This window comes from Rhinolophus hipposideros (genome assembly GCF_964194185.1).
Source record: "Rhinolophus hipposideros genome assembly, chromosome: 9".
Lineage (NCBI taxonomy): Eukaryota > Metazoa > Chordata > Mammalia > Chiroptera > Rhinolophidae > Rhinolophus > Rhinolophus hipposideros.
Window position 1 is genome coordinate 624132 of NC_138055.1, and position 14186 is coordinate 638317.

Below are 14186 nucleotides of genomic sequence, written 5' to 3' on the forward strand. Positions count from 1 at the left end.
AGAAGCACTGCTCATACATTTTGGTCTTGAATGCTCCAAGAATTGATCTGGCAAGTGCTGTGAGACATGGCTGCCCAACAGGCCCCCATCGGGAAGCCCCTCCCCCACTCTGCTGGCCACCGCTGCCGCCTGTCAGTGTCTCTGCCCTTCCTGGTCAGCTCCCTTGTCTGTCCATCTGCTCTGGGCCAGTGCCACATGTTTCCATTTCTGTCACTTTGCAGGGTGTCTTGGCACTGCTCAGGGAAGCCCCGCAAGCTTGTTTTTCTTGTTTGGAAACGACTTGGCCATTCTTGACCCCCCTGTACTTCCATAAAGTTGTAGGATCAGACTGTCAAGAGCCACCAAAAAATAAGTAAATAAAAATTAAAAGATTTTTATTGAGATCGAGTTAAATTCATGTATCAGTTTGGGGAGAACGGATTTATGTATATTATTGAGTCTTACAATCTATGAACATGATATATCTCTTCATTTCCTTATCCTATAATGTCTTTCAATAAACTAGAATTTTCTTTGTAATTGTCTTGTACTTTTTTCTTTAGATCGAAGTGTGTGTGTTTTTTATTCTGTTATAAATAATATCAACTTTTTAGTTTTTTTTTTTCCTACAAATTGTGGCTGGATGATAGAAATGAAATTGATTTTGTGAAAATATTTTTTAATCCAACCATCCAGCTACCATTTCTATCGATTCTAATAACATATTCGAAGATTCTTTCGGGTTTTTCACATACACAATTTTATCATCTGGTGAGCTTTCTTTTTCCTGGCATTCATAATATCTTTTATTCATTTTATTTGTTTCATTTCATTTCACTGTTCAGGGCCTTCTTTTATTCCATTCCTTTTTCTCATCTCATTGGGTCTCACGTATATATACTCTGATTAATCATAATCCTTGATTCATGACAGTTTCATTGTTTGTCCTTGCATGGCCCACTTTTATTTAGTTTTAATAATGTACTTAGAACCTGCAAACAGTGGCCTGTATGCACCCTCCCATCAGGCCACTCCATCTCCTTGCATCTCCCCCTGAAGTAACTGTTACCCTTTCTTACTTTTTAACCATTATCCTTAATCCCATATTTGTCATACCCTTGCTTTCCTTTTTGATGAGTTTTCTTGCACCCATGTGTATTCTTTAAAAGATTTTTAATTTTAGCCATTTTTTAAAAAGAAGGCCATCATACATTTTCACTAAATATCAAATTGCTAAAATCTATCTATATTGCTACAAGTCACTGTAGCTCGCTTCTTTGTGTGAGACTTTCACAATTATTGATCCACTTTCCTGTGGTGGTGCATTTAGATTGCTTCCGGGGTTTGCTTTGTGAGCAGCACCTCTAAGAATGTTCTCACACGTGTCTCTTGTGTCCACGTAGAAACATTTCCTGTGAGTATAAGCCTAGGGATGGGATTGCAAGCTCCCGGCACATGTGAATGCTCAGTTTCAGATGACGACAACCAACTGCTTTCCAAAGTGCTGGAAACAATTTCTGCTCTCACCGCACAGGTGTGAGGGATTGGGCAGATCCACAAAATTACCAACACTTTGAGTCATCAGACTTTCCAATTTTCACCAAATGAATTTAAGAATGTATCTTGTAGTGATCTTGATTTGCATTTCTCTGATTATGTGAAACATCTCAGTATGTGTTTGTTGGTTACGTAAATTACCTCTTCTGGAAATGTCTTTTCATGTTTTTTGCCTGTTTTTTCATGGGGTTATTTGTGTTCAGAGTTATTGTGAATAGTTACTCCCAGTTTGTGATTTGTGTTTTCCATTTTTAAAAGGCATATTTTGATGAAGAAATTAAAAAAGTGAATTTTAATGTGACCAAAATTATCAAACTGTTTTAGTCGGTGCTATTTTTGTCTTAAGAAAATTTTCCTTCCCTGAAGTTTAAAAGATTATCTGCCTACATTTATTGTTAAGAGTTTCAAATTTTGCTTTTGGCATGTGAGTCCTATCCATTTTTTTGCATACGGTGTGAGGTCAGATTCAAATGTTATCCTTGTCCATTTGGAGAGCAATTGTTTTCAGTTATAGATGGCAAAGTCCCTTTCTCCCCATCCCATGAACTGGTATCCCACTTGTGTACACGTGGAGGCCTGTTTCTGCACCGTCTGTTCTGTCCCACTGGTCTGGTTTCATCTCCTGCACCAGCGCCAAGCCGTCCTAACATTGGGTGGGGTACGTTGCCTCTCTCTGCTCATCTTCCCCGTGGTCCTGGTCCTTCTCGGCCTCATTCCTGTCTGTACAAATGTCATCATTGTTTTTATCAAGTTCCACAGAAATTCCTGCTGAGATTTTGGTTGGATTTCCATTGAATCCACAGATCCATTTTGGGGAAATTAACTAATGAAATCATATCTTCCTACCTATGAGCATGGTATATTTCTCCATTTATTTAAATCTTTAAATTTTATAATTTTCACTTTCTTTATCTGAAAAATTTTTTTTTATAATTTTCCCAATAGAGTTGCTATACGTCTTTAATTAGATTTATTCTTAGTTACTTGATGTTCTGATACTACTGTCCATGTTGTCGTCTCTGAATTTTCTCATTGTTGCTGCTGGTGTGTAAAGTGCAGCTGACTCTTACATGTCAATCTTCTGTACCACCATATTTCTAAACTCTCTCATTATTCCTAAATATTTGTATATTCTTTTGAGTTTTCTACAAACAGCCTTCTGCCTTCCACTCCAGCCTGGTTGCCTCTAATGTCTTTGTCTTGTTTTATTGTCCTGGCTGGAACTGCTATGCAATGTCGGGCACCATTGTTGAGCTCCCAATTTTTTTAAATTTTTTTTTAAAGATTTTATTGGGGAAGAGGAACAGGACTTTATTGGGGAACAGTGTGTACTTCCAGGACTTTATTTTTCCAAGTCAAGTTGTTGTCCTTTCAATCTTAGTTGTGGAGGACGCAGCTCAGCTCCAGGTCGTTGCCGTTTTCTAGTTGCGGGGGGTGCTGCCCACTATCCCTTGCGGGAGTCGAACCGGCAACCTTGTGGTTGAGAGGATGCATTCCAACAAACTGAGCCATCCGGGAGCTCAGCTGCAGCTCAGCTCAAGGTGCCGTGTTCAATCTTAGTTGCAGGGGGCGGAGCCCACCATCCCTTGTGGGACTCGAGGAATCGAACTGGCAACCTTGTGGTTGAGAGCCCACCGGCCCATGTGGGAATCAAACCGGCTGCCTCCGGAGTTAGGAGCATGGAGCTCTAACCGCCTGAGCCACCGGACCGTGAGCTCCCAATTTTAAAGGGACTGTTTCTAACCTTTCCTCATTGAGAATGTCATTTGTTCTAGGTCTTTCTAAAGGTATAGATATGATATGAATATAGATATAAATGTATAGACTCTCTAGCATGTTAAGTTTCTTTTAATCCTTACCAAGGATTCTTATTATGAATGTGTACTAAATTTTCTCAAGAACTTTTTTGCATCTGAGGCTACCATCACCTTTTATTCATTTGTACTATTAAAGTGGTGAATAATATGAGTCAATTTTTGATTGTTAAACCAACCTTGCCTTCCAGGATTGAATCCAACTTGATGTTGGGTTTGATATATGGCTGGATTTGGTTTCTTGGATGTCATTGACTCATTCATTCTCCTGTTGGTAAACATTTATGTTGTTTCTAGTTCAGACTATAACAAACAGTGCTGCTATGAACATTCTTGACTTTGGTAAATATGTGTACACCTTTCTCTCACAATGCAGTTGCTGGGTCATGCACTCAGCTTTGGTAGACACTCCCAAGGAATTCCCACGGTGACTGTGCCAGTGTCCCTCCCACTACAGTGTGCAAGTGTCCCCATTACTCCATACTCTTGTCAACACTAGATATTCTCTGTATTTTATTTTAGCCATTCTAGTAGGGACTTGGAGTAGTTCTGGATACAAGTCCTTCGGTGGGTATGGGTATTAAAAGTGTCTCTTCGTTCTATGATTTGCCTTTCACTCTCTTAATCACATCTTTTGATACACATAAATTATTAATTTCAGTATATTTCAATATTAATTTTTCTTTTATGATTAGCACTTTTGTTTTCCATTTGAGAAATTTTTTGTCCATCTCAAAGTCCTAAAAATAGCACTTCCGTTTTCTTCTAAACATATTTTTCTAAACTTACCCATATTAGTTGTAGTGTTTGACCTTCACATGTACATCTGTATTGCGTCAGGAATTGTTTTAGTGTCTGGTGTGATGTCAAGAGTCATTATGTTTCTATATTGAAGACACTGTGTTTCCCTCACTGTGCTGTACCATTGTCATAAAACAGGTGACTACATATATGATGTTCGCTGTTTGGACTCGACTCTGTTCCAGTTGTCTGTCTGCCTTTATTTTTCATGTTTCTGCAGCAATAATGCTACAAAATAGCCCCTTTGCCAACCTCAGTGGTACTTCTTCAACAAGTGTTTATGTCTCACATGTCTTCTGGTCAGCTGCAGCACTGTTGGGTGCTCCTGGGAAATGATGAGCTGGGCTCCAGGCTGCAGGTTGGGTTCAGATCTGCCCCATGTGTGTCCTCCTTCTGGGACCAGTGGACCCCCAGGGTGTCTTCTTCACGTGGCAGATGGTGTAAAGACAAGAGACAAGCCAAGCCATGCCCGTGCATGAAGGCTTCTACTCCCATGACATCTGCACACATCCCACTGGCCAAATTCAAGTCAGTGGGTGACACACTGCAGCCAGAGGGGAAAGGAGGAATGTGTTCTGAACAATAATCAACTATGTGACAATCCAATCTGTTGGTCACCAGTATTCACTTACCTGCGACAAACAAAATACACTTACGGCCCCAGCTCCAAAAGCTTGCTCAGTCCCAGCACAGGCTCCAGGATTCCACACCATTCCTCTTCAGCTGAATAACTACAAGCCAGAAAGACGGTTGTCCAGTCTGGGGCCCTTCCTTAGAAAGTATTAACTTAGCCTGTGGACGCTGGCAGAAGACACGAGACTCCTGGAGCAGAGACGAAGGATTGTATCACTGATGGCCAAGCATAAGCACCAGCATGTGTGTGTCAGCTCCACAGAGGTGACACACGGTGGCCCAGGTGAACTGTACACATACACTGAGCTCAGGGAACTCACTGCTTCTTCAGTAAGCAGTGTCCTGGAGGGAGACATTACCTGGCTCAGGTGAAGGGTGTACCTGGAAAGACTGAAGGAGCACATGAGACCTGAGGAGGACTTCCTCTCCCGTGTGATCCACCTGAATGCTCACACACATGCTCTCACACGCACACAATGCTCACATGCTCACACGTGCACACACAGGCACACACCGCAGTGGTAGAATAGGATGGGAGCTGGTCCACGGCACTCTGCAATCCCACAGGCAAACCCTCAGCCCCTCTCAGGGGCAGGCGCTGTGCTGCTGTTATTGGAGAGTGGACTCTTCTCAGCGTGGTGTCTAGGCTCTTGGCATCTGAAGCAAAGAATTGAACAAGCCACAGAAATAAAGTGGTGAAAAAGGAGTTTATTAAAAGAGATAGTACACTCCAAAGAAATAGGAGAGGATCCGAGCAGAGAGAATGGCTCAAGGCCATTATCAAAAGAAAAAGTACACTCCAAAGGGTTTGGAGGGGGCCCCTGAGCAAAAGCAAGGTTCAAAAGGTGCTGACTGGCGAGGACTTGGAGTTTGTATCCCTTTTTTTTCTAGAATGGGCTGTTCCTTTCCGGGTGTCAGACCACCTGATTGACACTTGTGATTGACAAGAGGGTATTACCTCCTCTTTTTATACCGTGCATGTTCCTTCCCAGAATTCAGTCTGTTAAAATGATAGTAATGAACTTCCGGGCATATGGATGGTATTGTAATGATGGTATAATGAGGCCCAGGTGAAATGAAGGTAGTTGTGGACTTTACTGCACAGGTTTCAGTGGCTGGTTTAATCTAGTTGGGCATTTTGTACCCATTTGTTCCTCATAGGGTGTCATGCAGGGTGTCATGTGGGGTCTCAGCTCCTGCACCCCACACAAGAACACAGGACATGGTGAGGCCTAAAAGGCACACCCACGGAGCCATAGATGGGGGAGTCACACCACTGTAGTCTCGCTGGTGACTGGGCTGGAGACACAGGAAGCAGGAGCCACATGATCTGCAGCCTACCGTCCGCTTCTGTACCAACCAACCTCACTTGCCAACTGCAATCCGCGCTTGCTAGTGTAGCCATGGCAGTTATATTAGTGGCTAATGGCTAACTGGTTACAGCTGATGGCCAACTAGTCACAGCTGATGGCCATTTACTACCTGAACCAGCACCTTCCCACGTGAGGCCAAGAGCCTGGAAACAGCTCTCTGGGGCTCTGTCCCCATATAGGAGTAGATAATTGCAATAAAAGGGGAAGTTTTGGGCAGAGAGAGGAGGTTTTTGGGGTGGTTGGTCACATTCTGTGGATTATGCAGGAATGCAGAGACCCAATACCTATCTCTAACTGCCTGCCTTGTTTTCCCCTTGAGAGACGTGATCTCCATAAAATCTCTAGGGGAAGTTAAGGGACAGAAGACCTGTTCTGCTGGGTAGGGGCGTAGAGCTGTCCCCACCTATTGTGACATATTGGGGGATTCATGGAACTCTCGCCCTATCTGATCTTAGATGAGAGGAAGGGGTCCCGAGATCCTCCTGGAAGACCGTGCTGGCTTCTTTGGTTGGGACTGGCAATCTTGCTGGGGTATCCTCTGTATCCCAAGGCCCCTGAATAAGGAAAAATAGACTTTAATTAATAAATCCATTAGCTCTATAGACCCTGTGGCCACTCAACCAGTCATTCAGGTGGCATCAATTGTGCAGGAAATGGGCCCAGAACTGGTAGGAGAGAACATTAGGCTTTAATGGTTACAATTAAGTATGAATCACAAGTTTTAGGGTAATCATCTAAAGCAGGGGTAGGAGCTAAAAAAACTGGGGGAAAGGAAACTTAAGGGGAAGGAAACTTAAAATTTCTTCAGGAAAGAAAACTTAAAAGTTTTTCGGAGGGGCGGGCTACTCATTGGCCCGTATCACTGTGATTACACTCCTGACTCCATTTCTTCAGCAAATCTCGGCTCTGCCCTCTGAGAGGTCCAAAACATCGTCCTCCGTGGCCTTCCGTGAAGGAGGACACGAAAGCACATTGTGCGTGAGGGGGCATTTTCTTCTGGCCTTAGGAAGCTGGGTGCTGTCAGGTCTGCACAGGGCAGGAGCGCCGCCCCTATTGCTGGCTGTCAGTCCTTTTGCAGTACCACTTTTCCAAAAGCACATTTTTTTCACGTGTGTATTCCCGCTAACTCTGTGTTCCCAAATCCACACGCACTCTACATGCAGTCCTAGGTTCTTCGGACGTATCGGGCTTCTCTGGGCTCAAATCCACAACCTTTCTAGGAGCCCCTTGTCTGGCTGAAGGCACCACATGTTGTGTCTGCTCGCAGGCCGTGAAAGATTTCATGAGTCAGGTAGAAATACAGAAGGAAGATTCATTGAAGTCAGAGGAGGGTCAGCTGGGCAGAGTCTGCTGGGAACTACTGCAAACTACTGGGTGAAGACTTTGTTTGGTCTCAAGTTTTATATTTTCTAACCAGGATGTAAATTGCTTCTGCCATAGTGGAATTTTCTGTTGAGTTGGGCTTTGTCGTTGGGGTAGGGGAAGGTGCAGTTAAACCAGTTACTGGCAACCTTTGCACATGATAATGTGGATTTAAGTTGGAACCAGGTGTGGATCCCACAGATGTAAAACCTCTCCCAAGTCACAGGGCCAGCACTGGGCTGGAAGCAAATAGACACATTGAAACTGGCGTGCACAGCAAGCAGAAGCACTAAGGCCCAGCGGGAAGGAAGCAGAAAAAGAAAAGCTTTCAAAAAGCCCCAAGCCAAACCACACCCGTCAAATCAAACCACACCAGAGATCCAAATCTCAAACTGAAGATATATAGGTAGTGCCACTGTAACCCGAGGCGTGCTGCCTTCGCCACTCAGCTAATAGACCAACTGCGGAGAACAAGCAGAATAAGACCAACGGGGTCATAGAATAAGCGTTTATTATCGGAGCACAGGTGGTCTGAGAACGCAGCGGGTTAACACCTCCAAAAACTGCCTTCCCAATCTCAGACCCGCTGTGGGTATTTAAGGGAAAATCAGGGCGTTCTCCCAGAGGCTGCAGGACATCCTGGGGTCTGTTCTCATTTCATGACGCCCTTTTCCCTCTCCCCCCTCCCTTCGTCATATCTTGTGGCGCAACGGTGGGGGAGTAACCTGGGAAAAGGTGGGGGAGTAACCTGGGAAAAGGTGGGGGAGTAATCTGGGAAAATGCTAAGCGATAGAGTTTGTAATCAGCAAGCATCACAAGGTGATCTAAGATAAGGAGCAGGAACCGGGACAGGGCATCCCTGAGCATTCTGAGTACAGGGGGCCCAGCTGGGCCCTGCTTCACCATCTACAATCTCTCTGTCCCAACTCCACGTGGGTCCTTCCTGAGCTCACACAGGGCGAGGCGCCCAGGCCTGGGCCTGGGCGGGAGGCTGAGCCCTCCTAGGCCTTTCCAGCTGGAGGTGTTTCTCGCTGCGTCTATTCCTGGGCTTGGGTGCCTCTGACCCTGTAGGAGCTAATTCAGCCACAGGTCCCCTAGAGGTGCTCGCCCAGCTTCAAGGGCTCCTCAAAGAAGGCCCACGGGATGGCTCCCCACCCCCCTTTTTTCTTTTTCTGGTTTGGAGGTTATACACTCTGTTTCTGGTCTTTTAGAGGCTGCCTCGAAATCACTAATCGTGTGCTTAAGCTATCAAAGTCTAAAGTTAAGAAAATCGTACTTTTACCCCACCCAGACAACACGATGACCCCCAAGCCTCGGGAAACTTGAAGCCCCCACTCCCTCTGACTCTTGCTGTTGTCCTGCCGTTTGTGGGTTTTTAACCCCACTAGCCATTTTAATTTCCATTGCTGGTACATCAGTGATGTTTAGGTTTACCCACGTGCATTCTGCTGCAGACACATTCTCTAAATGTCCCTTAGGCAGCGCCTGGTGGGGGCACACTCAGACTAGTTGTTGGCCTACAAATGTATTTTTCATGCTATTTTTGAGAAGAGATAGTTTCTCTGCAGGAGGAGTCCAGGTTGGTGGCATTTGTCTCAGCACTTGAGGGCAATGTCCTCCGATTTTGGCTTTCTCTGCTGCTCTCGGAAAATCAGCAGGTCTCGCTCTCCTAAGTGAGCCATGCCTCATTTGCCTGCTGTTAAGCCTGTTTCAATGCTGCGTCTGGGTGTGTGGCTTCATTTTTATTTACTGTAATGGGGTTCCGTGGTCTCCTCTAACGTGCCACGAGTGTCATTCGTCAGTTAGGAGACATTTTCAGCCATTATCTCTTTAAATCGCCCACATCTCCTGCCCTCCCTTCCTCCTTCCCACCAGAACTCAGACGGATGTTTGCTAAACCTGAGTCTCTCCCTGAATCTCCCTTTCATTTGTTCACTTTGTTTCCTGTGCTGCATTCTGAAAGTCTCCTGATCTGTTTCCAGTTCATTCTGTCTTCATTGGTGTCTGGCACACTATTAATCCATTGTTAAAATTTTAAGTTTAGTTATAATAGTTTCATTGTTTTAGAAGTTTTACTTACAGGTATTGGGTCATTTTTGGAGTCTCTTTCCCTTGCCTATCATTTCTAAATAGTATTTGAAGGTATACAGTCAGGGTTATTCGGCGTCTGATGAGGTCTGATGATTCTAATCTGTTCATGCTTGTGCCACCGCCTGTTCTGCTGGCAAGCTCTCACATTTTATGATAAACAGCTCATTTTCTTTAAACAATCAATTGTGGGGATTCTTTGCATTCCTTCAGAACGCAGGTCTTTGCCCTGCCAAACTACCACAGAAGGTGCTCAGGCATCGCTTGAAATCCACAGTGGGAAGCGGGAAGCATTGGTGCCCACCCCGCCCCCACTCCAGGATTTCTCAAGAATTTCTCGTATGGATGGTTTGGGGGCTGACAGGCTCTGCGTTCTCTGGGACATCTCCGCATAGCTCAGCACCTGGGAGCTCCCCCGCCTGCAGTCCCCAGGGCAGGGAAGGCATAGCCCTCAGGGTTGCTGCTTCAGTGAGGTGTGAGTGTCTATCCTGCCTCTTAAGGGTGGTCTTCTGCTCCCCACACCCTAGAGGCCAGCAGCCCGAGCTGGCAAAGCCTCAGAAGGAAGCTCTCAGGGCCTTGGGGGGCTTCCTCCCTGGCCTTGACCTAATCATTCCTTGCTACCTTGCCAGCTTTGTGTTGCTTTTAAGAAGATGCGTTTTGTATTTTATGCCCGGGTTTCGTGGTTTTCCCCAGAAGGGATGGTCTGGGCCCCAGAGCGAGAGTTCCTGCACACACCCCTGTCCCCTCCACCAGCCTCCCTCCTCCCTCTTTCACCCCAGACCTCTCAGCTCCTCTCCCAGGGCCCAGGGCTCCTGCTTCTCCTTCCTCCATCGTACACACCACGGGAAGCCCGAGTTCATGGCCTGGCGGCCTGGCGGCCTGGCATGTTAGCCCCCAGACACCGGGGCCCGGCCTCGTCCTTGGCTTGGAGCTGGCGCAGGCTCGTCCCTTCTGGCTCCATGGTGGGCCCTGTGTAGCCCCGGTTTTCATCGGTGGGCAAAGAACTGCCCCACACAGCTGCCACCCTTGGCCGCTGTGCCTGCTCACCCCTGAGACCCGGCCTCCCCACCCTGCGCCCAGCATCCATGCCCCCACCTCCTGCCTCCCACACTTTCATGGGCCTGCCACGCATGCCCTGGCGTGTCCTGTGGGCCAGGCGGCCCCAGCCCCTTGGGGAAGCTTGTTTCCGGGCTCTGGCTCAGCATTGGCTCCAGGCTCCAGGAAGCTGTAGACTGCTTTGCATAGGCACTGGCTGGCCCCACCACCACTCACTCCACCCAGACCCCACCAGGACTCCGGGGAGGAATGACTCAGCCAGGCCATTGGCCGTGGGTGGCTCCAGCAAGCGGGTGTCCTGGCAGGGCCTGAGGTGCTCCTGGGTGGCCTTGCTGCTGGGAAGTACCCTGAGGCCATGATCGCCTGGGGAGCGCCCATCCTTCCCCATCTTTCCCCCCTCTTCCCCCTTCCCCACCCCACTAAGGGCCAACACACAGCCCCAGCGAAGACAGGAGAGGAGGGGGTCTTGGGACCAACGTACTCCCTGAGGAGGGCTGGCTAGAGACCTGGGAAATGGCCTCAGCGAGGGCAGTGGCTGGGGCCCAGAGGATATGGGTGGAGGCCACAGGAGTCTGGCCAAGGGCCCGGCCTCTTGGGGTATCTTAAGAGCTCACCTGCCTGCTGGCCTCACCCGCCCTGGGGTGTTGGAGGAACTGCAAAAACCCCTGTGAAGCAGCAGCTCCCATCTGTCCCCACGGGGAGTGGGGGGTGTGTGTGGAGCGGGGTGGAGTGGCCTCTAGGGGCCTGCCTGTGACAGCCTCTGCTGGGCCACCCAGCTGCATGGCCACACACAGAGCCCCCTGCCCATGAAGTAGTTCCTGCCACAGCCACTAGAGCACCCCAGGCAGTTAGTGGGCAGAGAGTAGCCTCACGCTGGGAGCAGGGGCCCATCGATCAGCGTTTGGTGAACCTGGGGCCCTGACATACCAATCTCCCTTCGGAGCCCCTCCAGCCACTGACCTGCCTGAAGCTCTGGGTCCCAGTCCAGCGTGCCGGCAGTGGACATGGGCAGCTGCCAACTGGCCCTCGTCTCCTGGCATCCAGCCCCAACTGTGCCCCCCATCTTGGTCCAGCTCCAGGGGTCTGAGCTCAGGAATGCCAGGGCAGAAGGGCTGGGTCTCTCTGGCCCTGGCCTGTCTTGAGGAGGGCCAGGGGCAGTTCAGGCCGGAAGAGGGCTGGGGAAAGTGGCCCCCCTCAGGCACAGTGGGAGGGCCCACGAGAGGAGGCAGGATGGGGGTCAGAGGGCCAGGGCCCCTGCAGTGCCCACCCGCGCCCATGTGAGCTCTGGAGCCACCTCCCCGTGGGTCTGCAGGCACCCTCCGCACAGCACAGGCCCCTGAACAGTCCAGGGGCCCTGGCTGGGCACCAGTGGCTCCTGCACTGAAGGTGGACGCCCCAGCTGGCTCTGGGGGAGGCTCAGGGTGGTGATGGGGCTATTGGCTCCAGGGCACTTGAACTTGCTCATGATTTCCTGCAGCAAGCCCTCCGCCTGCCTCCCCACACGCAGAGGACCAGCAGGACCAGGAGGCTGCCCTGGGCCCACCTACTGCACCTGGCTAGGACCATCCATGCTTCCAGGGTGGGGAATGAGAGCACATGAGCAGGGCAAGGTGGACCTCCCCACATCTACTGCCATCAGACCAGAGACCCTACGCCCTCAGGACCCCACTCCTTGCCTTGAGTGGAGGTCTCTGGTTATCTGAGGGGGGGAACAGAGTGGGGTCTGTGTGGGAGTAGGTAGGCTTGGGAGTTACCTAGCTGGGACTGGACTTCCCGCGGATGGGGGCGGCCTTGCGGGGCGGGGTACTACAGGTGGCCTCTCTGGGGCCAATGGGCATGGTCTGGGTGGTGTTGTGACTTCATGCACTGATGGACCCCTCCAGGGGGCTGGCACGTGGCCTCCGGGGCCGGGTTTGGACTGGTGGGAGTCGGCTGGCCGGTGCACGCAGTCCTGGCAGGTGGGCTGGGCACGTTCCAGGCAGGTGTGCACGGCCTCAGGACCTCTCTCTCTCCCCAAGGGCTGCCGGGGGACCTCCCCACGCCGCCGTGTCTAGTGTGCTGTGGCTCGTTGGCGCCCGCCCGGTCTTGCAAGCGCTGCCGCTCCTTCTGCACCGCGGTCCTGCACGGTGCCTCCTTCGTGCCGCTCGGCGGGCCCGGCGGCCCAGGAACTCCATGACACGGAGGACAGGACCCGTCGGACGCGTCCAAGCCTCCAGAGCGCGGCTTGTTTCTTTGGAATCTACACATAGACGAGGGGTCTTGTACACAGAGCTATTTTAGCGAAATTGTGCAATCTTAACTGTGGTATTTCTTATGGAGCCCCCACCCCATACCAATGCCTGCACCCCATGCCCACATCCATACCCTGTGTGCCCCAAACCCAACTTGTGCCCCACCCCACAACCCACATCCCTCACCTTGCCCCTGCCCCAGCGCAGGCAGAGGAGAATGAGACGCCCCTCTCCAAGGTGCTGGTCCTATGGAGCCCCTTCCTGCTAGAAGCTCCCCATCTCCAGCCAGAGCTCTCAGAAAGCTACTTATTCATTCATTTATTCAACAAGTCTTGCTCTGCTGGTCCAGGCTTTTTGCACTGGACCCTTCCAGCATGGCCCTGGATGAGGGGGTGCAAGTGGTGCCCGCCCTGGGCCAGACCCTCACATCCCACCACAGTTGGACTTCTGGGCCCTCTGGCTGTCAGTGAGCCTCGCAGACTTTGGAACCCCAGGGTGGGCTATGGACTCTGTGGGCTCAGGCTGGGTGTTCCAGGCCCCCAAGTCCACACAAGACTGGGGGTGGGCTGTGAGGAGTTGCCAGGGCCAGCTGTTTGTGGACAGTGGGAGGGTCCGTAGCTCCCAGGCCTCAGAGACAAGACAGGAGCCCTGCGGGAGAGGGGCCCGTCCCCACCATGCTTCTCCCCCCACTGGCCTGCCCCCAATGAAGTCACGTAGTTGGATCTGCTGTCCATTTCTGATCACCTGTGGTCCCTTGGTACTCAGATGGCACATTCAGTGAGCCAGGTATGTCACCATCCTGGGGCACGAGGGGCCCACTGGGGTGTCTCTCGGGCTACATGGGCTTCCTGGCTCTAAGGACAGACTGTGCCATGGAATCATCTGGCATAGCAGTGGCGGCGCCACCCATCGTGGAGGCTGGCATAGGGAGTGCTCTCTCTCTCTCTCTCTTTCTCTCTCACTGTAGCCACAGGTGAACACTGCTGGAGGTGGGGGCCTCATCCGCATTTGCTTCACCTTTCCGACCGTGCAGGACAGGGTGCCCAAGCCCTGCGGTGACCACAGAGCAGGCGGGAGCAGGGCTGAGATGCTAGCCCAGGAGGGAGGGCGGCTGGGCATAGGGCTCTGGCACCCAGGCCAGTGGCAGGGAGCTGAGCACCATGGCCTTGGGTGGTGTCTGCTGCCCCCAGGTCCCACACTCTGCGCTAACATGCACTCAGTGTCCTTCCCAGCTCGTTCCTGCCTGGGACCTGAGTCCACTTCATGGAACACCTTGCCCAGTGCTGCTGGTC

The 14186-nt window shown here is 50.3% G+C and overlaps 1 protein-coding gene across 1 annotated transcript in view; it reads left to right on the forward strand.

Annotated features, from left to right (window-relative positions):
• TTLL8 (tubulin tyrosine ligase like 8) overlaps positions 1 to 12839 on the forward strand; it is a gene marked incomplete at its 3' end in the record, with an annotated part of 30964 nt that extends 18125 nt beyond the window's left edge. The window contains exon 9 of the mRNA XM_081059258.1: positions 12682 to 12839. Within this exon, the coding sequence (XP_080915384.1) occupies positions 12682 to 12839 (158 nt within the window). The remainder of the gene's footprint in view (positions 1 to 12681) is intronic.
• Positions 12840 to 14186: the final 1347 nt, after the last annotated feature.